The 25,012-nt window shown below is 38.5% G+C and overlaps 1 protein-coding gene across 4 annotated transcripts in view; it reads right to left on the bottom strand.

Annotated features, from left to right (window-relative positions):
• Positions 1–25,012, bottom strand: part of LOC132822998 (casein kinase II subunit alpha) — a 91,792-nt gene that overhangs the window by 46,018 nt on the left and 20,762 nt on the right. Inside the window, exons 2-3 of one of the 4 annotated variants that reach the window (XM_060836520.1) lie at positions 23,023–23,201; positions 18,221–18,447 (exon numbers count right to left, since the gene is read on the bottom strand). In XM_060836520.1, coding sequence (XP_060692503.1) covers positions 18,221–18,321 — 101 coding nt within the window. In that variant the 5' untranslated portion in view covers positions 18,322–18,447; positions 23,023–23,201. The remainder of the gene's footprint in view (positions 1–18,220; positions 18,448–23,022; positions 23,202–25,012) is intronic. The other 3 variants (XM_060836518.1, XM_060836521.1, XM_060836519.1) reach the window with 3 other exon arrangements.

Raw genomic sequence — 25,012 nt, 5'->3', positions numbered from 1 at the left:
AGAGCAGGACTTAGACAATCAAAAGTAGAAGTGTTGTAATGTTTTAGAGCCTAGGTATTCATACAGTCATAGAGACGCACAGCACAGAAACAGACCCTTCAGTCCAACCATCCATGCCAACCAGATATCCCACCCCAATCGAGTTCCACCTGCCAGCACCCGGTCCATATCCCTCCAAACCCTTCCTATTTATATACCCATTCAAATGTCTTTTAAATGTTGCAATTCTACCAGCTTCCACCACTTCCTCTGGCAGCTCGTTCCAAACACATACCACTCTGCATGAAAACGTTGCCTCTTAGATCTTTTTTATATCTTTCCCCCTCACCCTAAACTTATGCCCTGTAGTTCTGTTCTCCCTCCACCCCAGAGTAAAGACTTTGTCTATTCATCCTATCTGTGCCCCTCATGATTTTGCAAACCTCTATAAAGGTCACCCCTCAGCCTCCAAAGCTCCAGAGAAAACAGCCCCAGACTGTTCAGCCTCTCCCCATAGCTCAAATGCTCTCACCCCGGCAACATCCTTGTAAGTCTTTTCAGAGTCCTTTCAAGTTTCACATCTTTCCAATAGGAAGGAGACCAGAACTGCACACAAAATTCCAACAGTGGCCTAATCAATGTCCTGTACAGCCACAACATGACATCCTAACTCCTGTACTCAATACTCTGACCAATAAGAGAAAGCATACCAAACGCCTTTTTCACTATCCTATCTACCTGCGACTCCACTTTCAAGGAGCTATGAACCTGCACTCCAAGGTCTCTCTGTTCAGCAGTACTCCCTAGGACCTTACCATTAAGCTCTGCTAAGATTTGCTTTCCCAAAATGCAGCACCTCGCATTTATCTGAATTAAACTCCATGTGCCACTTCTCAGCCCACTGGCCCATCTGATCAAGATCCTGTTATAATCGGAGATAACCTTCTTCACTGTACATTACACCTCCAATTTTGGTGTCATCTGCAAACTTACTAACTTTACCTCTTATGCTCACATCCAAATCATTTATATAAATGACGAAAAGTAGAGGACCCAGCACCGATCCTTGTGGCACTGCACTGGTCACAGGCCTTCGTTCTGAAAAACAACCCTCCACCACCACCCTCTGTCTTCTATCTTTGAGCCAGTTCTGTATCCAAATGGCTAGGTCTCCCTGTATTCCATGAGATCTAACTTTACTAATCAGTCTCCCATGGGGAACCTTGTCGAACACCTTACTGAAGTCCATATAGATCACACCTACTGCTCTGCCCTCATCAATCCTCTTTGTTACTTCTTCAAAAAAATAGAATTAAGTAGAATCCAAAGGGGTTTTACAAATAACATTAAGGACAAAAGGGTAACTAGGGACAGAATAGGGCCCGTCAAAGATCAGCAAGGCGGCCTTTGTGTGGACCCTCAGAAAATGGGGGAGATACTAAACAAGTATTCTGCATCAGTATTTGCTGTGGAAAAGGACATGGAAGTTATAGAATGTAGGGAAATAGATGGTGACATCTTGAAAAGTGACCATATTACAGAGGAGGAAGCGCTGGATTTCTTAACGCATAAAGGTGGATAAATCACCAGGACCTGATCAGGTGTACTCTAGAACTCTGTGGGAAGCTAGGGAAGTGATCAAGTTTGAGGGGCATGATTTCCCATGCACAAAGCCATGTTGACCATCCCTAATCAGTCCTTGCCTTTCCAAATACATGTCGATCCTGTTCCTCAGGATTCCCTCCAACAACTTGCCCACCCATGACATCAGGCTCACTGGTCTATAGCTCCCTGGCTTGCCCTTCTTAAACAGTGGCATCACATTTGCCAACCTCCAGTCTTCCGGCACCTCACCTGTGATTATTAATGATACAAATCTCAGCAAGAGGCCCAACAATCACTTCCCTAGCTTCCCACAGAGTTCTAGGGTACACCTGATCAGGTCCTGGTGATTTATCCACCTTTATGTGTTAAGACATCCAGCACTTCCTCCTCTGTAATATGGTCACTTTTCAAGATGTCACCATCTATTTCCCGACATTCTATAACTTCCATGTCCTTTTCCAAAAAAATACTGATGCAGAATACTTGTTTAGTATCTCCCCCATTTTCTGAGGGTCCACACAAAGGCCGCCTTGCTGATCTTTGACGGGCCCTATTCTGTCCCTAGTTACCCTTTTGTCCTTAATGTTATTTGTAAAACCCCTTTGGATTCTCCTTAAATCTATTTGCCAAAGCTATCTCTTGTCCCTTTTTGCCTTCCTGATTTCCCTCTTAAGTACATTCCTACTGCATTTAATACTGCATTCTAAGGATTAATTCGATCTATCCTGTCTATACATGACATATGCTTCCTTCTTTTTCTTAACCAGAGCCTCAATTTCTTCAGTCATCCAGCATTCCCTATACCTACCAGCCTTTCCTTTCACCCTAACAAGAACATACTTTCTCTGGATTCTCGTTATCTCATTTCTGAAGGATTCAGGGACATAATTCTTTGAAGTTTGCGTCACATATGAACAGGTTGGTAAAAGGCAGCATTTAACATGCTTGCCTTCATTGCTCAGACCTGAGTATAGGAGCGGTGGTTTTACACTACATTGGTGAGGCCCCTTCTGCAGTACTGTGTCCAGTTCTGGTTGCCCTATTAAAGGAAGAATATTATTAAGCTGGAGAGGGCTCAGAAGAGATTTGCCAGGTTTGGAAAGTTTGAATTATAAGGAGATGCTTGGGACTTTTTTCACTAGAACGTAGGAGGTTGAAGGGTGGCCTTATAAAGGTTTATAAAATCATGAGGAGGTATAGATATAGTGAATGACAGGAGTCTTTTCCCCAGGTTGGGGAATTTGAAAACTAAGGGACATGGTTTTAAGATGAGAGAAGAAAGATTTTAAAAAGACATGACAGTCAATATTTTGTGTGGAATTTTGTGTCCAGAGGAAGTGTTGGATGTGTGGACAGTTACAAAGTTTAAAAGACATTTGGATATATAAATGAATAAGAAATCTTTGGAGGGAAATGAGCCAAGCGCAAGCAAGTGGGACTAGTTTTGTTTGAGATTATGGCTGGCATGGAATGGCTGAACCGAAGGTCAGTTTCTGTGCTGTATGACTTTATGGCTTGTGTTGATGCACCAAGAAAAGTAAAGGAAGGAGAAACTGAAAATAGGCCACAGTTAAGATCATTGAGAGTGTACACCAACATGTTGAGCTAGAGGAGACAGAACCATAGAGATAGAGGCATTTAAATTGAATATGCATAACTAATTATCGAAAGAAGGGACACCATTATTTACAGAATGGAAAGGTGGTGCTGATTGGCTGGACCAAGACTGGCAGAGAGATGCAGCAAGAATAGTTAACTGTCAATCTTAATTCTGAGATTAGGCAGGTAGATTTTGTTAGGTCAAAGTACAGCCATGGGAATGCAATGGAGTTTGGTTGTCTCCTTGATCCTTTTTCAAAAAGGTACAAATTCCTTTTGCCTAGAAAAATAAGGGTTCTATGCATTGATACATGTAGCATCTAGCATGCACAAACGCATCACACTGTGAGCCTGCCTGACTATCTTAAATTGGTTTCTGGTGCAACTTTTAGCAAAGTCTGTGATGTATGGGCAGCCCAAGAACCACAAATACATGCCAAAATAATCCTATTCTATCTCTGCATAAAATGAACTGGCCATGTGAATTGTTGCAACCAATTCTAAATTAGTTTTTGAGAAATGCTGTAAAGCATTCCTTCACATTTGCTGAGACAGTACAAGGCTAAAATATTGACAGCAACACTATGTCCAAAGGGCTCTTTCAATGTTGCTGGTTTATTTCCCAACATATTAACCAAAGGAGGCAGTGAAAGATGCAGTTTATCGTGACAATCTAGATGCGCTGCCTGTATCTGAATCAGTGTTCACCGAATTCATGAAACTAGTAATTCAAAGCAGTTGAGTTCACTTTCATTGAAAATATGAGTAGGCCATTCAGCACTTCAAATCTGTGACGCCATTCATTATTATTATGGCTGATCATTCAACTGAACAGCTTGTTCCTGCCTTCTCCCCACATTCTTTGATCCCTTTAGCCCCAAGTGCCACATCCAAATCCTTCTTGAAATATTACAATGTTCTGAATTCAAATGCTTTCTGTGGTAGCACATTCCACAGATTCATCACACTCTGGGTGAAGAAACTTCTCTTCTGTTATGAAGGTGTAAGTGTGTACTGTACCTTAGAGAGAGAGAGAGAATAGAGAGAGAGAGAGAGAGAGAGAGAGAGAGAGAGAGAGAGAGAGAGAGAGAGAGAGAGAGAGAGAGAGAGAGAGAGAGAGAGAAAGAAAGAGAGGGGAAGCTGGCAAAGACTGAATGAAAACAGTATGCTGAACAATCTAAAAATGTGACATTTGGTTGACACAAATAACTGGTGATGCATTGCCACGGTACAAAAAAAAATTCAAATTCGGCCACTCTAAAGTAGGTCCCACAGACCAAAATCCAATCCAATTTGAAATTTACTGTTTGGGATGACATCACAGCAATGAAATGATCCAATGTTTTGGGGTATAAAACCGGACGCTTTGAACAGTTAAGGAGAACTACAAAGAGCACCAACAAATTCAGACTGCTAGCCAAATAGCTCTCTGAAAGGTACCTGCCCATAACAGAAGTTGTGCAGCAGAAGCCCGAAGAAAAGACAACCCAGCAAAATAGAGGAAAATCGACAAAGGAGAATCAACAAAGCTGGCTGGTTAGAAAGCATTTTTTTGAAAATCTTATTTGTTTTCTAATTGAGACCAGTATTGTAGAGTGGGAGGTAAAAAAAAACAAGTTTCAGAGAAAGGAGTTGTAAATAATTGTGGTTTTAATGTTCTCTGGATTTAAAGAATAAAATTGTTAATTTTTACTTTAAATAGTGAAATCCAGGATAGTTCTTTGTCTCTCAAAATTTAACGGATTACGGTACAAGGTGAGCTTGTGTGTGTGTCAGGTTTAAATTAACAGAGGGGTTTACTCCGTGTCCTAACACTTCATCTCAGTTCTAAATGGTTTATCTCCTATGCTTAGACTGTGACCCCAATTCTGGGCTCCCTCACCATAGCGTGCATCTTTCCTGCATTTACCCTTTATAGTCCCATTAAAATGTTTTTTTGGTTTTCAGGAGACCACCTTCTCATTCTCCTGAACTCTGATGAATGTTATCCTAACCAATTCAACCTCCCCTCATTGATCAGTCCTGCCATCCCAGAAATCAGTCTGACAAACCTTTGCTGCAACCCTTCTATTGCACAAGCATCCTTCATCAGATCACAAGACCAAAATTGCACACAACATTCCAGGTGTGTTCTCTCACCAAGGCCCTATATAATTGCAGTAAGACATCCCTGCTCCTGTATTTGAAACCTCTCACTGACGTTGTGATCTACGTGTGATGATTTGATTACAATATCTATTATAAGCCAGGATAGTTTTGATAATTAGCCCTGTTTTTAGATTAGATTTACAGTGTGGAAACAGGCCCTTCGGCCCAACAAGTCCACACCGACCTGCCGAAGCGAAACCCACCCATACCCCTACATTTACCCCTTACCTAACACTATGGGCAATTTAGCATGGTCAATTTACCTAACCCGCACATCTTTGGACTGTGGGAGGAAACCGGAGCAAACCCACGCTGACACGGGGAGAACGTGCAAACTCCACACAGTCAGTCGCCTGAGTCGGGAATTGAACCCGGGTCTCCGGCGCTGTGAGGCAGCAGTGCCACCGTGCCGCCCGTGTTCATGAGGTGATAAGATTGATCTCGTAGTGCTCGGTAATGTAGGAATTCCAATGTGTATGCTGAACTATCCAGGCTTTTGATAATTATTTGCAGTACTGAACAGAGCAGGGCACCACACCTTTGGAAGTATACAATGGTCTCAGAGGGAGTACAACATTAGTTTACAAGAATGACTACTGGTCTTTTGAGGTTAGATCATAAATAAAAATTACACAAATTAGGCCCGATTTCTCTAGATTTTAGGAGGTTGTGTATGACCTGATCAAAATATTCAAGATATTACAGGAAAAGACAAGTAAAGATAAACTATTAATAATATAGTCATTATTAATAAAGATAAATTATTTGCACTCTTTGAGCAATCCAGAAGTGGGGGGGCATGATTTCATATTAGGGCCAGACTATTCAGAAGAGATGTTAGACAACACTTCGACACACAAAGGGTGGCAGATATTTGGAACTCGCATCCATAACTGGCAGTGGATGCAGGAACAGTTGTTACTTTAAAATCAGAGATGGATACCTTACTGTTAAGCAAAGGTATTAAAGGATATGGGTCAAAGTCAGAGATAGTCACTCGTCATTATCAGAGAGGATTCAATGATGAAATTCCCAAGCGCGAAGCTCATTTAAAACTCCGTTAAAAATTGTGCATGTGCAATTTTTGCCCACAGATGTTGATTGGTTTTGTTTTTGACATGGATAGGCAAATTTGTGATTCGTGATTTAGCGGATACAGAGGATACAGTGGATATTGTATATCAAGTTAGGCCACAGATCAACCATCACTGAATGACAAAACGGGCTCAAGGTGCTGAATTACCTACTCATGGTGCCATGTTCTTATCCATGAAGGAAAAAATACAACTAAAAAACAGGAGCCATCGACAGAAGAAACCTATTTATTGCAAGGGGAAAAGAGACAGAAAAGAAATATACATCTGTAGAACAGCATCACAGATGTATTAGAACATCAGTGCAGTAATCTGAACAAGAAAAAAAAAGGTGCTTAAAAAAAGCCTAGCAGTCCACATTGCAAACTACCAGACAAACTGCCATCTCACCTAATGGTTCTGAAGTGATGCGGTCCTGCCTTCACTTATGTATGATACCTTATCAGCTGATCTTTCAATAACTTGATTTTATTGTCAGTGGATTAATTAATGGCACAGCAAAATTCTAACAAAACTCAACATCAGTAGAATGACCAAGGACTACATTTTACAACGAGATCGCTTTTGGAGCAGATGATTTTCTGATCCATTGCAATACTGCTCCATTCATCCACTGGTGATATTTAAATAACACTTTTCTCATCGACTCTTGCTGCTGATTACCAGATACAAATGGAGTGTTTGAAGGCCAATTCCCCACTCCAACTTGAAAATATAAATGGCTGCCTCATAATTCTACATAATCAACATTATTGCTAACACTCATTATATTTTGAACCTTCAACAGTAAGTCAAACTTTATTTCGCTTTAAGCAGCTCAAATTAACAGGATTTTCCTGTAATAAGTTTAATGTTATAAAGCTAACCAAAATCTTGCATATGAATGCATAATATTGTATGAATTGATGGGTTGTGAACCAATCAAACTGCCATTGGTAAATTAATTTGTATGTGCACTGGTGCATCTTGTGGTTACTTAAAACATCTTTGGAATCATGCTTCTAAATATGAAATGGCTGTACAGGTATACCTAGAAGATTTCAATCACTTTGAAACATGTGAAACACCTAAATCTAAACTTAGCTAAAAGTTAGTTTTTTTGCTGTTTATTAATTATTTTATTTATTTTTGAGCACCTTTGGCTCATCCAAGATTTATTGCCCAGAGGGCAGTTAAACATCAATCACATTTTAATGGGTCTAGAGTCACAGGTAAGCCAGACCAGGCAAGGATGACAGTTTCCTTCCCAAAACAACATTAGTGAACCAGATGGATTTTTCTTGACAACGAGAAATGGTTTCATTTTCATTAAATTCTTAATTCCAGATTATTTTTATTGAATCCAAATTTCATCATCTGCCATGATGGGATTTGAATGAAGGTTCCCAGAACATTACTTGGGTTTCTGGATTAATAGTTTAGTGAGAATACCATTAGGCCATCACCATAAGTTGAGAGGAATTCGACATAGCTACAAGAATTTCTCTTTGCACATCTACATCTTCTATAGTCTCTATAAAGTGAGTATATCCCCACAATTTAGCAACTGTGTAAAATTAAGAGCAGCACGGTTCAATACACTCCCCGTGACAGTATATAAGTTATTGCAGTTAAAAATCACAACACCAGGTTACAGTCCAACAGGTTTATTTGGAAGCAATAGCTTTGTCCACCCCAGTCCAATACTGGCACCTCGAAGTTTATGTTATCACACAACTGTTATGTTATCAGCAAGAAAGGAGAAAATTTGAAACTTTGGTAGTTTTGATATCTTTTCTTCAAACCACAAAAAAAAATCGATTTGACATATTGTAAAACATTACACCCTTTCCAGCCATGAAATAATGAGAATCAGGTATGTAATTCACAAACATCTACAAAAGCTTCCTCGGTAGCTATGTTTCAATACAACAATAGTTGAAATACATTTAAATTAACTTGCTCAGAACAATATATTCAGCCTAAAGAGATGAGCCAATTTATCTCAAATCAGTTGCGCAAAAATTTATAAAATATTACTTTTTAATCATTATTGCTCTCTTTTCAGGAACTAAAGATTTTATTTCGCTTTGCCCATGTTAGTTAGAAACTGAAAAATATACACTGATGTGAAAAGGAAATTCGGTTTGAATAACAAAAACAATGTTTAAAACAAGTCAATAATCAATGTTTTAATAGTCTATCGCCCCATACTACCAGTGTGCAGCACACATGAACACGAGCATGTGATCATGTAAGTCATTATTAATAAACAAGATTGCATTAAAAGGCATGTTTTCCTGAAGACTCAAATCACTTCACATCCACTGAAATGCTCTTGAACCATCAGCCAACCGATTTCCTAACAGCAAGTACCCTCGAGCAGAAAAAAAGATAGATGTATGTTTGAGGGGGAAAACTTGACAAGGTCACTGGTTTTAACTCCTGTCCTTTAAATACCGTGACAGAATTTATTTTTGCATCAGACCAACAAGTACACAGGATCTTGGTTTATGTGGAAGATAGCACCTTTAAAATGCAGGATATATCACTGCACTATCATCCTAGATTATAAACTCAATTCCACAATTGTCCGATTCAGGTGGGCATGCCAACTAATAAAGCAACCTGATATTCAGTCTTAGTAGGTTTACAAAAGGGGTAATAGTGGCCTTGTTCGTGCACTGTTTCCCACTCTTTTATACAAATTGACAAAGAGGGACACAGAATAGATAACGTGTTAAGAGCCGGAATGAACTGCTATTAGAACTAAGTGCCACCTCTAATGGATCCCAAAAATAAATGATACTGCGTGACTGAGCACTGGTGATACTATGGATGCTTAAGTTTGGAAACTCTCCTTAAGTTTAATGCATTACAGATTGTACAAAGGACAACAACAGGCAGTGAATTGTGTGTATGGGAAATGTTATGAAACAATCTTTATAAATAGGTACCCTCCTAACACAATATTATAACGTAAGATTTTTTAAACTGTTTTTAAATACTTGCACCATCTTTGTGCAGACACAATTGTATTCAGTGCCTGTAATAAGATAAGATACTGTGACAACACATGAAGTACCCTGCTTGGGTTTCTTTCTCAGTTGGAAGTTAGTTGTTGAGGTGTAACTGAAATCTATAAAGAGAAAGGCAGAGCATTTGCACTGTTGGGTTGATGGAAAGGCAATTATACGGTAGGATAGGAGGAGAACACAAGAATAGCGGAGACAATAAAAGACAAAAAGCAACAGCTGAATCACTTTTAAGCGGATAATGGTTACTTAAACAAAAATAAGTGATAAATACCTAAAATAGCATTGTGCAAATAAAACCTCCTGCAGGACCACGGTGTAAGAGCAGTATGATTTAATCACTTTTTTTGTATTCATTTAGTGAAAACAAATTAGACCTGTTGGAATTTAAAATATCAGTCAAATAATTATTTTAGTTGTATTTCGGAAATACCGAAGTGACTCTAATCGATCATCTTTACTGGTGGTCATTAATTTTATTCAGTACAAAAACTGACAAATGGTAATATCGAAGCAGTAGTAAAAGGGCGCAACAGTATTATCATTACATTCTGGCTGAAAGCACAATCTCCAAGAAAGTACTCCCTGGTCATGCTCAAGTACTGTCTTGTCAGTCAGTGTAAATGCCAAATCTCTATAATTTCTGGACAAGGAGAATCTGTTCTTTTATGTTCTTGACACAAGGTCTACAGAGACCGATCTGCACCAACCAATAATACCTCACTATTCTTAAACATTCCAATTACAAAAGATGAACAATCTGCACCATGCCAACCCTCGTCAAACTCTCAAAATCTTGGGTCTCCTACACAGAGACTCTTATCAGCTCACAAACATTTCTAAGGTAAGCATGAAAAATATGGCAGCCTTGCTACCCACATCTCATCTAGGATTCAAGCCACCATTGTATCCTTTTTCCTCCATCTGGGTCCAAGAAATTCTCAGTTACTTATTTCTAACTTATACACATTAGAAGTGTGCTGGATTTCTGAAACTTACCATTTTTTTTTCAATTCTGTTAATAAAGGCCACATGGATGGGAGCTAATGCACAGGCCTCCTGCTGTACACAGGATGTGGGGCAGAAAACAGATCAGGAGGTAGAAAAGGCATGTAAAAAAGGCACTATTACAATAATTATGGGGTACATCAATATGAAGGTCAAGGAATATCAAGTTGGGAGCAGATTCCAAGGAGTCCACGGAATGTCTGCGAGATAGCTTATTTCAAGTAGTTTGTATCTGATCCCACTGGGAAACAATCAGTTTTGGTTTGGTGATGTGTAATGAAGCAGGCTTGATTTGGAAGCTAAAGGTGAAAGAACCCCTAGGGAGCAGTGACCATAATATGACAGAATTCATCCTGCAGTTTAAAAGGGAGAAGCTTGAATTAGGTGTAATGGTATTTTAACTCAGTGAAAGGTATTACAAAGATATGAGGGAAGAGCTGGTCAGAGTTGATTACAAGTGGACAATGGAGGGCCTAAAAGGGAAGATAGTGAAGCAACAGTGGCAAAGTTTCTGGGGTAATTCATGATACACAACAGAAATTCATCACAAAGAAGAAACATACTAAGGGGACAATGAAGCAACTATAGCTGACAACGGAAGTTAAGGACAGCATAAAAGTAGATCAAGGATACAATATGGTGAAGATTAAAGTCAGATGACTCAAACCTTTAAAAACTAGCCGAGGATAACCTAAAAAGCAATAAAAGAGGGGAGATGATGAAATGTGAAGGTAAGGTGACTAGTAATATAAAAGATGATTGCAAGGGGATCAAAGATTACCAGGAGAAGGCAGGAGAATGGGGTTAAGAAACTCATCATCCATGACCAAATGGTGGAGCAGACTCAAATGTATCAAGTGGCCTTATTCTGCTCCTGTGCTTGAGGATTGTGTTGTCTGACCCCATCTAGTCACCCCTCTGCCATTTTAAATTTAACATGCATCACAACGTATATTAAAAATGTAGTTGTATGTCAAGGTGAAATTAAAGTGCAGTCATTGAACTTAGTAAGCTGGTATGGATTCCTCAAGATTCAGTCTCAGACAGGGGCTGCTGGCAGTACATAAGATACTTCGAAAGATGCTAAGTAAATAATAACAACGACTGTAAAACAAAATAAGCAAACCTTAACAAATCCAACACATACAAACTCAAAGCAATTAAAAGTACAGCTGTCTCCCCAAAGAAAAACAGCTGCCAAAGTGCAGAATGCAAAAGCCTGACTCATTTGCCAACAAATTCTGTGGATAAACCCCGAGCTGAACAATGGGTTTTTTGGACAGTGTGTCAGAGGTAAATTTCATTGGAGACAGTGAAGGATAATTTCCCCACCACTAGTGAACATTAATCTTTAACAGACTAGTCAGGTACCCAGCTTGTTCCTTGGTCTTTGCAATCACTATAAGGATGCAGAAATGAAAATGGGTATTTAACTTTTGACAACCCTCAAATGGAAGAAAATTTGTCAACTCCATTATACAATGAACAGCAAACACAAATCCACTTCTCGATTCCCTATATTGCCAACTTCAGCCTCCATAAATTGTATTTAATGAGATCATGCTTTTTGACTTTCTCAGCTTTATCCCAGAGAATATTAAAGCAACTCATTCAAATCACCATTCAAGCAAAGTTACCATAGCTCTGCATTAATTTAAGAAGTCTCCACAGAATAGCTCAAAGTTCTGCGCTGAGGAAGACATTTCCAACAGAAACAATGCATGCAAACTGCCACATAATCTTACTACAGTCATGTACCAATTTAGACAAAGATGGAATTAACCTCTAGTCTAGATTAGGCCCACCAAAGCAAACTTATTTCGCTCTAAGTAGTTAACCTAAAAATTATTTTTCATCAACCTATTAGTACCTGGTCTGATACGTCCACGGTAAGTGGCACTTAAATCCAGCCCAATGGTAGAGACTTCACAATTTGCCACAACAGGCCTTAGTGGTTAATCTATATTAGTTATAGATTATATATCGCTTATGAAGGGCTTTGCCCGAAATGATGATTTTCCTGCTCCTTGGATGCTGCCTGACCTGCTGTGATTTTCCAGCACCACTCTAATCTAGACTCTGATCCCCAGCATCTGCAGTCCTCACTTTCGCCTATACTGTTAACTTGTGTATCCCAACATCTGCAGACCTGTTTGGCAAGGCTAAAACAGCATTCAACTCACTAAAATAAGCCAAACCAAGGTATGGATAAGAAATTAAACAATGTGTCTAAGAAATAGGATAAAACTTGGTTGGCAGGGCAAGAGAAGAGATTTTAATTTTGATTATGTATAGCTAAACCCCTTTGCAAAAATCTGATCTAAATTACAAAAACGATTGAAAGGAAAAATAGAAACTGTGGTCAGATTACATTCAGAAAAAGAAATTTCCCTGATCAATTAAATTAACATTCCAACTTACTTTAACAGTTTGGACAATATCAAATTCCCACAAATAAAAACAAGCATGAAATAAGGCTGCTCCATGAACTGCATTTACTTTTTGACAGCTCTCAAAGTAAATGGGCAAGTTTCTGAAGTACTTAAACACATCAAATGCACACACTGTAAAGCACATGTTTCAACAACTGTGGAAACATAGCAACACAGAAATTGGAAACGGGGTAAGCCATTCTGCCCTTCAAGCCTGCTTCAGCATTCAATATGATCATGGCTGATAAACTCTAGTCAGTGCCTCTTCCAGCTTTCATCGCATACCCTTTGATACTTTTGGTCTAAGAAACCATATTTATCTCCTTGAAAACGTTCAAAGTTTTGGCCTCAACCATTTCCTGTGTTCTACAGGCTCACCACAGAGTGAAGATCTTTCTCATCTCAGTTCTAAATGGCCTTTCCTGCACCTTTACACTATAACCACTAGTCATTGGAGCATCTTTCCTGTGTTTATCTTGTCTAGTCTTGTTAGAATTCTTTAGGATTCTATGAGAACCCCTCTTTTTCTAACTTAATTGAATACAAGAACATAAGAATGTGGAACAGAAGCAAGCAATTCAGTCCCTCGAGCCTGGTCCACCATTTGATACAATCGTGGCTGATCTCATCTCAACCTCAACTCCACTTTCATGTCTGTTCTTTATAACCATTTAACTGTTAATTAAAAATATTATCTGTTAAATTTACTCAATGTCCGAGCTCTGGGGTCGTGAATTCCACAGATTCACAATTCTCAGAGAAGCAATTTCTCTTCATCTCTGCTACCTGTAATTCTAAAGCGATGACATCTTGTTTTAGATTGCCCCACAAGGAAGCAACCTTTTTATATCTACTCTGTCAACCCCCTTTAGCATCTTACATACTTCAATCAGATCTTCTCTCATTTCTTCTAAACTCCAAAGAGTAGAGACCTAAATTGTTCATTCTCTCAAGACAAACACCTCAGCTCTGGAATCAATCTAGTGAACCTCTTCCGGACTGTCTCCAATACAAATACATGTCTCCTCAAGTAAAGGGGCCAAAATTATTCATAATACTCCAGGTCCTAACCAATCCAGTCTATTTTCATGTTGTTTCTTGAGATGACAGAACTAATCTGTAAACCTTTGTTGCACTTCAAACAAGAACTTCCTGCCTCAGATAAGGAGACCAAAACTACACACAATACTCCAGGTGTGGTCTCAAAAAGGTGCTGTAAAACTGCAGCAAGATATCCATGTTCCTATATTCAACTCCTCTTGCCATATAAAAGGTCAAAATACCATTTGTCATCTTCACCACTTGCTACACCTGCATGCTTACTTTCAGCAATTAGTGTACAAGGACAGCCAATCTGCCTCCTGGTTTTGCTGCCAAAGGGGACAACACCACATTTATTCACATTAATCTTCAACTGTCAGCTACCTTAAAACTAAAAGCTCTCCCCACAAGAGACAGAAATTACCAGCATTAGAATCTTAAATATAGACTACGATTACTGTACGTGTTAACTATCTTGCTGTTAGTACTTGCATTATTGAGACAAAAAGGTGGGTTCAAGTATTTCAAACTCTGCTTTGCAAAGGTTTGTACTTGAGAAATAGCCCATGCAATCCAAAATGACTCTAAAACAATTCTAGAAATGGATAACTGAATTTCATTTTATGACAAATCATGAGAAGTTAAGACTAGCTACAAAAAACTTAAAAATGTAAATATGGGCTACTTAACTCAAAGCAAATACTGCAGATTTGAATTTCTTTTTAAAAGTGCTGGCGAAATTAAACAGATCTGGCAGCATCTATCTCTTTCCACAGAGTTAACATTTTGAGACAATTGACTCTGTCTTATAATTTCCAAAGAAGAGTCATCGGACTCAAACTGTTGACTCAGATGCTGGCAGACTGGTTGAGTGTCTCCAACACTTTGTACCTGTTCATAAAAGCAGTTTCTTCTTGTTGGTGTTTGTTTCTGGGCGGGGGAAGCTGGGTGGAAGGGAGACATGTTTCCACTTATTACATAGTAGCAAGGCAGTTACAGAACGCTTGATGTATCTATTCAGGAGCAAACAAAACCTGTCAAAGTCAGTTAGAAAATACCCCAGCAGCTGTTGGGGAAGTCTCATACGAGACCTAAAATCTAAAAAGGGTGTGAATGGCATGCTGAAAAGCTGGAGTGTTGAGGATCAGGCCGTGAAACAGATGTTATTGGTTGGTTGGAAAGGAAATTCTGGAAAGCTATGCCATCAGGACTGGTGTGACCTAAATAAAACAGTTTGTAGACAGACACCTCGTCAGTATTAACCAGAGCTGGGGATCTTGCTTTGGATAATTTTGCCAATGAAAGCAACTCAAAGGGGCCAAACAGGTTGAGCGGAAAAAGTGAGAAGTCACATGTGCTTAAGTTGGGAGGACTAAGAGCGAACATGGTGCCACATTTATGCCAAGAATTATGTGTTTGCAACTTTGTGAAATAGCAAGATATCCACGCTCCTATATTCAAGCCCTCTTGCCATATAAAAGGTCAAGATACCATTTGTCATCTTCACTACCTGCTGCACCTGCTTGCTTACGTTCAGCAATTAGTGTACAAGGACAGCCAATCCGCCTCCTGGTTTTGTTGACCACTTATCAAGCAAAATTCATCATCTTGGGTGAAAGACCATTTGCATGGTGACGCCTGCCAAAATGTATGTTGATTTTGGGTTTGACTGTTGCAGAATAAATTTTAATAAGTGAAAACTTGCCTATCAATTTCTTTTGGAGTTGTCTGTGAATTATTTTCTTTTCAGATTATTAGTCTTTCATAGGGGCTGCAAAACAAGCCGAACTACAGGACTTGAGCACCAAGTTTAGGGCAGCACTACCTTACATCCAAATGCAGTGCTTTAAATAAGATGTTCAGGAGCCTGATGAAGTTTGATTTCCTGTATGAGATAATGTGCTCATTGGCAATGCTATTATTTATCATCTAACCCTAATTGCCCTCAAGAAGGTAGTGATGCATTACTACAATGGGTATAGTGAAGGTGCATCCATGGTGTTTTTAAGGAAGAAGTGCCAGGCATTTGGATCCAATCATGCTCAGGAAATTGTAAACATTTCTAAGGTTAACAAAATACTTGGTGGAGAATCAATACACAATAGCGTTTCCATGAGGTTGCTGTGCTGGCTCTTGCAGGTGTAGTGACCACATGCTTAGAATGCATTGTCAAAGTAGCCTTGGTGAGTTGCTGCATTGTATCTTCTAATCACTAGAATCACAGTATGATTATGAAGGAGGCAGAGAAGTGATTAAAGAGATGAATGCAGTGCCTTCAAAATAGTACCTGAAGAGTGTAGTGCTTCTAAAATGCCACTGGAGTCATACTTATCCAGGGACAAGAGAACTATGCTCTTGATTTGTGTCTTTTTTTTGCAGTGTTTCTTCAAGTTTGTTTGACAGTTTATACGAGTCATATTTATTTCTTTTGTGAACAATGGCAAAAGGTGAGTGGTTACCTTTAGCCATTCATTTCTTGTTAGCGATTTTTGAGAAAATTTGTAGTTCAGGTTGAAGTGTGCAAGTTAGCTCACTGAGCTGGAAGGTTTGTTTTCAGATGCTTCATCAGCATGACTAGGTAACATCAACAGTGAGAGTCTCCACTGAAGCGCTGGTGGTATGTCCCATCTCTATTTATAGGTCTTGGTTTCTTAAGGTGGGTGACGTCATTCCCGGTTCTTTTTTAAAAAGGGAAAGTAGATAGGATCTAAACCAATGTGTTAATTGATGGAGTGCTGGTTAGAATGGCATACCTGTACAAATTCTTGTGCATGTCTTTGTTTCACCTATCCTAGGATGTGTGTGTTGCCCCATTCAAAGTGGTGTCCTTCTTTGTCTGTATGTATGGAAACTAGTGATACTGAGTTGTCTCTTTTGGTGGCTAGTTGGTGTTAGTGTATCTTGGTGGCAAGTTTCCTGCTTCTTTGTCCAACAGTGATTTTTTTTTAAAAAAACAGTTCTTGCATGGTATCTTGTAAATGGCGTTAGTTTTGCTGGTAATATCTAATGGATCCTTTAGGTTCATTAGTTGCTGTTTAAGTGTGTTGGTAGATTTGTGGGTTACCATGCTGCCAAGGGGTCTGACCAGTCTGGATGTAACTTCTGATACATCTTTGATGTAAGGTAATGTGGCCATAGTTTTTGGTTGTGTTGTGTCTGCTTGTTGGGTTTGTTTCTAAGGAATCAATGGACTGTGTCTATTGGGTATTTGTTTTTCTTAAAACGCTATAAGATATTTTCCTTCTGCTTTCTGCAGTTCTTGGGTGCTGCAATGTGATGTAGCTCGTTGAAATAATGTCTTGGTCTGAGGAAGCCAGTCTTCTTTTGAGCAGTACAATCCTTTCTCTGTTCCAATGACATCTTAGAACGGTTCCATCTCTTTTTCTTGACTTCTCTCAGGCTTCTTCTCATGAAGAGGATTTTCTCTAAAGCATGACTTTTCTTGTACAAATCATCTATCATGGCCACTGTGTCTCCATGTTTGATGTACTGAGAAAATATTTTTATAAGCATAGATGGTGGACAGGCTTTGGAGTTAGGCAGTAAGCAACTAACATGAACACAAAAATCCTACAGCCCTCAGGGCTTATCAAGCAGTTTGGCCACTGTTAGTTTAATTAAGAGTCATACAATCATATAGCTTGGAAATCGGCCTGTTGATCCAATTAGTCCATGCCGACCATGTTCCCAAACTAAACTAAGTCCTACTTGCCTGCATTTGGCCCGCATCTCTCCAAACCTTTTCTATTCATGTATTCGTGCAAATGTCTTTTAAATGTTGTAACTGACCTGCATTCACCACTTCCTCTGGCAGTTCATTCTACATACTAACCACTATGTTAAAAAGTTGCCCCGTATCTTTTTAAAATCATTCTCCTCTCACCTTAAAAATATGACCCCTAGTTTTGAACTATCCTAACTTAGGGGAAGATCGTTGCTACTCACTTTATCTACACTCAACCTCCTACACTTTAGTGAATAAGGTCCCAGTCTATTCAGTCTATTTTATAACTCAAATCTGCCATTCCCAACAATATCCTAGCAAATCTTTTCAGAACCATTGCCACTTTAATAATTTCCTTCCTAAACTTAACCTACAACAATACAGACTATCTGGTAACTGAGCTTACATGCATATTGTGCACCAAGTGACTAGATATTTGTCTGTAAAATAACACTAGTTACCCAATATTAATGTACTAATTGTAAAGCATTTTGGAATGCACAATCATAAACACAAGTATATTTCTTATATTTATCAGCTATTCAAACAAAACTATTTGATTTAAAATGAACTTACCCCCATTCCACAACATGAGATTCATAATCCCAGTATTCTCTTGGTTTGTGTGTGTTTACATCAGTGTAAACTCTGGCCCTGCTTGGCACAGGTCCTGCCATGTCTAATAGGAGGCCAGAGGCAAGCTCAGAAGCAGATGTTGAGTGGTTCAGCAACCAGGGGGCAGGTAAGTATCTTCAGTTCTGACAATCAGCAAAGTGGGGAGGGTCTCTTGTGGTTCACTCTGTCTTTCAAAAAAAAGCACAAACGTGATAACTATTTTGACAAAACCAAAACATTTGCCCCAAAAAAGTCAACTGATCCATGCTTATTATCTGCATGCCTAATACAAACCCAAAAGACACTAAAACCACGAGCTAAAGCATTTAAATCAATGTAACAGAGTTAAAAATAAAATCATTCAACAGGAATAATTTATTGTAGTGACCCACAAGACTGGATTTAAAGACAATTGCATTTTATGAAGTCGCCTGTGCAATTCTGCACTGAAAAAAATTCCTAATCTTCTGAACCTTTATAATGATTCAGATTTTCAATGCAGCTAAACATTATTGTAAATACTTTGACTGTTTTAAAACTATATTTGTTGTGCTCAAAACCATCAACTAGGTTTTTCATAGAAGTGCAAATTCCTCAGAGGTGACAGTATTAGACTCAATTTAGCTTCCCATATTCCAATTAAATTATAGGAGAAAACAAGATATAACAGCTTTCAGACATGGTCTTATAAAAGAAATCTCATACTACATTAGGCTAATCAAGGGCAATATAAAATGATTGCAACAGCAGCCCACAAGCAAATCCTAAACTGTATAAAGCTAAATTTTAATGTATACATAATAAATTGAAAATACTGACGATTGGATGATTTGATCTCAAGACTTGAGAACAATAAAACAAGATTGGTAATTAGGTGGCTGTTTTTTTTTGATGAATTATGTGGAAATTATAACCTGTACATTTCAAGGAAAGAGTGCATTAGTCATCAAACAGCACTGAGCCCATCAGATGGAAGCTTGCCTTTGCAAATTGGAAGGAAACAGTTCCCAGCCAGACCTTCATATTCAAAGACTACAAATAAGGCACAAGGCAAGATTTGACAATATTTGTCTTTATTTTCCGAGGCCTGTTTATACTCAGGGACAATATTGTGTAGCTTACTCCAGAGTGACAAGGTTTGACTGTGCGCAGTCTTTGGTGGAAGAACACAAAAAGTTTGTTTAAAAGAGGTGTGACTATAATGAAAATATGAATGTAACTACAAATGTTTTGCTATCTCTGCCAGTTTTAACACAAGTCACAGGAAATTATTGCTTTATGCTAGTCTGAGAAATTGGAAATCAGCCCTAACTATAACAGCAACTCCATATTTACATGAACAAAATTGTGAATGAAGTTACTCTTGAAAATTTCATTACATCAATTTCACTTCAAGAAACAGCAAGAGGCAAGACACCATTTTCATGCATGAGAACAGAATTTTGGTTTTCCTTTGCAGAACAGAATTTAAGAGATCTCAGATCAGATGAGTTGGGTTTCAGAAAAACATGTTCTGCAAGATAAAAAAAACATCATATCTGCATAGCATAGAGTCACACATGAATGAAATGGTGGCAGACTTTCCAAATCCTATGCAGAATAACTGATTACTGAACAGTAAATTAAAACTTCCAAATTTCAATAGAACAAACAAGGCACTCACACATGAAAAAAAATTCAATTAATACTGCCCCCAACAATATTAGAACATCATGAAAAAAACAGGGGGACAGGATAAGAGTAGAAGAGACAAAAAAAAAGGTAATGGAATCATGAATTCACAGCATAGAAGGGCTTTCAGTCCTTATGTCTTTGCTGGGTATGCAATAAAGAACAATACAATTAGTTCTTACTCTTCACTCTCTTTCCATAACACTGCAGATCTGCCATTTCAAGTCTAACTCCTTCATGAATTGTGATGCTGTATCTGAATTTCAGATTATGACAATTCACATCAAAAAGATTGTCAACTCCCTTGTTTTATTAATTATCTCAAATGTGGGTCTTCTGGATAACGTACTAATTCAAACAGGGAAACAGCTCCTCTTCATTCTTTCAAAATTCCTCAATTTTGAAAAACTACAAAATTTTTTCTCAACTTTTCAGTCTAACAATAATCCCAATTTCTGTAGCCTCTAATCAACACTTCACATCCCTAATATCATTCTGGTAAATTTCCTCTGCACTCTCTCCAAGGCCTTAACATCAATACTGACCTAGAAACAAAGACAGAAAATAGGAGTAGGCCACTTAGCTTTTCAAGCTTGCTCTGTCACTATGATCATCACTGGCCAACCAATTCAATTGCCTATCCCTGCTTTTCTCCCATATCCTTTGATCTCTTTCGCTCTAAGTCCAATATCTAACTCCTTCCTGAAATCATACAACGTTTTGGCTTCAATTGCTTTCTGTGGTGCCTTATTCCACAGGTCACCCCTCAGCTCAGAATTAAATGCTTTACCTCTTAAGACTGTGATCTCTGGTTTTGGACTACCCAGCCATCGGGAATATCTTTTCTGGATGATATAATTCCAAGTAATATTCTATGCAAAGGCCAATGAGGATTTAGAAAGGTTTGAGATTATTTGCTGGCTGTTCTGCTCCATGTCTCCATAAAGCCAATGATCCTAAAACAACTTCAGAATCACCAAACTGTAACATTCAGTCATTCAGCCATTGTGCCTGTATTGGTTCTATTACCCAGTGCCAATTTCCTGCCATTTTCTCATTTCCCTGCATGTCACTTATATCCAAATAACTACGCATTACCCTCCTGAATGCCTCAACTGAAACTGCCTCCACTATTCTTCCAGGCAGTGCATTCCATACCCTTACTATATGCTGCGTGAAAAAAGTTTTCCTCACATCACCTTTGCTTTATTTGCACATCACTAAGTCTATGCCCTTTTGCACTTGTCCCTTTCATAAGCAGGAACATTTGTTCCTCATCTGCTGTATCCAATCCACTCATGATTTTGAGAACCTCTATCAAATCTGCTCTCACCCGCATTCCATACAAGAAGAACAGTCCTAACTTCTGCAATCTGTCCTCATAACTGACACTGCTCATTCCTGGAACCATTTTTGTAAATCACTTCTGCACTCTCTCCAATGCATTCACAGCTTTCCTACAATGCGGTGCTCACAACAGCACACTGTGCAATTTTATTTTTAAAAAAAATCAATCTGTGGTGCCAGCTTCAAAGATTTGCAGATCTTAACCCCAGATTTTTCTGTTGCTGGGAACAGAATCAGGTCATTTAACAAGCCTTGAACTTGTTCCATACGATCAAATGAAATCATGTTTAACTTGCAAAGTGACTGTAAATATAAGTACTTGGCTAACAAAATTCTATCAAACATAGATAGATAGAACGTTTTTATACATTAATTCGTCTTCTGTAGGCATCACTGGTTAGACCAGAATTTATCATCCACATCCAATTGCCAAATAGGCAAATAAATAAACATATTGCTGAAAGTCTGTCATCACATCCTAATCCTAGACTCACCAAACAACAGAAATAATTTCTCACTATCCATCTTGTTTCTCGTAACACTTATCACTGATATTCCTTAATCTTTCCAACTTCTAAACTGAAACACAACCCTAGTTTGTGTGATCTGACTTCATTATTCAGCTCTTAGGACACAGATACCATGATAAATTTATGTTGCATGACTCCCAAGGCAAATATAAGCTTCCTAAGATGCGGTGCCTGAAACTTACTCTTTGTACTCGTGAGTTCACTAACCAGGATTGTGCAATAGCTGAAGTTCCTGCAAACCCTAAAAATCAATTATAACAAAGCTCGAATGTAGGCATCCAGTGTTCCAAGGCACCATGAGGTACACTAGCTTATTACAGCCTTGATGTTTCCTCTTATAAGAGATTTTAGATGTTGGGGTCAAAGTTTATAAATAAGAGCTGCCCATTTAAGACAGAAACGAGGAAAAGAAATTCAGAAGATCCAGTGTGTTTGAAACTCCCTCCCTTAAAAGGCAGAGGGTGCAGAATTTATACAGATTTTTTAAAAGGCAGAGTTGGACAGATTTTTGAATCCCTACGGGTTGAAAGATTCAGGGATCTGTAGCAATGTACAGTTAAAATTAAATTCATATCATCTACAATCTTATTGAATGGCAGAGCAGGCTTGAAGGGCTGAGTGGAGAAATCTTGATCCTTGTTCCTGTGTACTTCCTCAAATGGAGTCACATCTGCATGCCATTTTATTGCTGTTTAAAGATCAAGCTAAGAAGAAATATTATGGTGCCAGAAACATGCACAAATATGTTCTCAACATTTCTATGTAGATAACAGTTGTGTGTCCAAATGCTGGCATCTCTGAAGCGTTGCTATGGAAATGCTGGCATACATTGGAAAGGTACATTTTGCTGAATTAACCTTTTGCATACTGGAAGATCTCTGCAGCATTTAGAATATGTAAACTATTCATCTTATCTTGCATACGTTGACAGCTGGGAATATATTTTTAGCTCTCCAGTTAATCACCTAATCAAGAAAAATGAATTTGTTATTTCAGCTTTTCACTGAAGGTATCTAAAAATATAACTGCACAGAAAACACTCAGTATTAGCCGGCAAAATACAATTTGTTCTCACTATGAAAATAACTGCAGTGGATTCTTTGTTGTTCAGAGATGCAGCGCCAAGACACCAGTTGCTCAGATATACAAAACTTACAGATGAAATATCAAGATTAAATAAATACTTTCAAAATAAAGCCATACAAAAGGGCTTACCCTTAAGAATTTGTCCAAAAAGAGAGCACGCTCACGAATCATTTAAAAAAAGTATTATGTTGTGGCCGGGCTTTCAAATCAGAGTTGCCACCTTCGTTCCATTTCCAAAGCCAATGAAAAAATGTTCTCATCAAGCCCCAAAGCCTGGTCACTGATGGCTGAGATGCTGGGAGCTGAAACTGAATGATGAGTCACATTTCAATGTCTAACCTGAAACATGGCAGAAACAACACTCACCAATACCAGTCAACTTCTGATAAATTGTGATTTAAACTTCTGAATGTTCGGAGAATCTATTCACATGGCTATATTTTTCCAAAAAATTGTCAGAAATAAGGCAGTCTGTAGAATTGTACCCTACAACATCCTTTAGTACTGAAAGGCTGATAGCTGACAGAGGCCACTAGCCTGAAAGCAAAATAGAAACAAAGCATCTACTAAGGCGTATCTTCACAGACACACACAATGACTTTCATGAAGGCAGGTTACTTTGACACTATTTGGAGATGCCGGTGTTGGTCTGGGGTGTACAAAGTTAAAAATCACAACACCAGGTTATAGTCCAACAGGTTTAATTGGAAGCACTAGCTTTCGGAGTGCTGCTCCTTCATCAGGTGGTTGTGACACTGATCACAAACCAGTCACCACTACAACAGCATAGTTTTAATTTGAGCCATCTTGGCCAACTTCGAAACAAGGATACTTAATTCTGCTGTTACTTTAGCATTGGCTTCTATGACACAATCCTGAAATAAAACGAAAGTATAACAGTTTAGTGGAGGAAAGAAAGCGTATGCGCTGAAAAGCAACTACAGTCAATCCTTAATCTCAGGCCTCAGTTAAATGTAAATTTGCTCACTTCCAACAGTGTCTGTAGACTACAAACTCTGTTAACCAACTAAACTAAACAGGCTGAGCCAGGTCAGTGCATTTGGACTATTTGCTGTTTTCTTGCAAAAAAGATGGAAATGCAAAAGTCCCATAAGGTTTTAAAAACAAAATCCTGAAATCTCATTGGTTGAAAATTAAACTTGATTTGTTTAATAGATACAAACTAAAAGCCCTAATTATAAAATGGAAGGAATTTAAGAATTACAAAACATATTTTAACAATCCTGAAACAATTAAAATGGAACTGACTTCTTCAGTGGCTGTTATACAGCAGCTCTAATCAGTGCATATAATTGCTTCATGACCTAAACTTGAACCGTGATTCCAAAATACACATGAGCCAGGCAACATTTGTGGTTCAACTTTTAATTCATCAGTTTCGATCTATTGCTTCCATTCTCCTATTGGCACCTGGGAAACTGACTCAGCAAATGGAGAACTGGTCATTGAACCATACAAGCATAATTTAGTATTTGACTCCAAAGAGAATAACTTTGTAAATTAAAATTAATTTCAGGCTTGAAGAAAAATTATGTAGCAAATTACAACAATGTAGAACAATCGAGGAAATTACACACTACACCATATCTACATATGGAACATATTTTGTTCTATATGTTAATATCATTGGCATTCAAACATCCTTTTTTTTTAGTTCATCATTTTCGTGTGATGTGATTGGCAAGCATTTATTGCATGTCCCTGATTGCTCTTGTGAAAGTGGTAAGCTGCCTTCTTGAACCGCTGCTGCGGATTTACCCACAATACCATTAGGGAGGGAATTACAGGATATTGACCTAGTGACAGTGAATGAACAGCAATATATTTCTAAATTAGGATGGCGAGCAGCTTGGAGGTGAACATCAAGGTGGTCTGTTCTGATCTATCAGCTGCCCGTGTTTTTCGAGATGGAAGTGTCATAAGTTGGAAGGTGTTGTCTATGGACCTTTGGTGAATTTCTGTAGACATCTTGTAGATTCCAATGCTATTGGAGGTGGAAAGAGATGATGTTTTTGGATACGATGCCAATCAAGCAGCCTACTTTGTCTGGGACGGTATCAAGCTTCTTGAATGCTGTTGCAGTTGCAACCATCCAGAC

The sequence above is a fragment of the Hemiscyllium ocellatum genome, chromosome 15 (assembly GCF_020745735.1).
Source record: "Hemiscyllium ocellatum isolate sHemOce1 chromosome 15, sHemOce1.pat.X.cur, whole genome shotgun sequence".
Lineage (NCBI taxonomy): Eukaryota > Metazoa > Chordata > Chondrichthyes > Orectolobiformes > Hemiscylliidae > Hemiscyllium > Hemiscyllium ocellatum.
The sequence above is the reverse complement of the archived record's forward strand: the minus strand, read 5'-3'. Positions and strand labels throughout refer to the sequence as shown.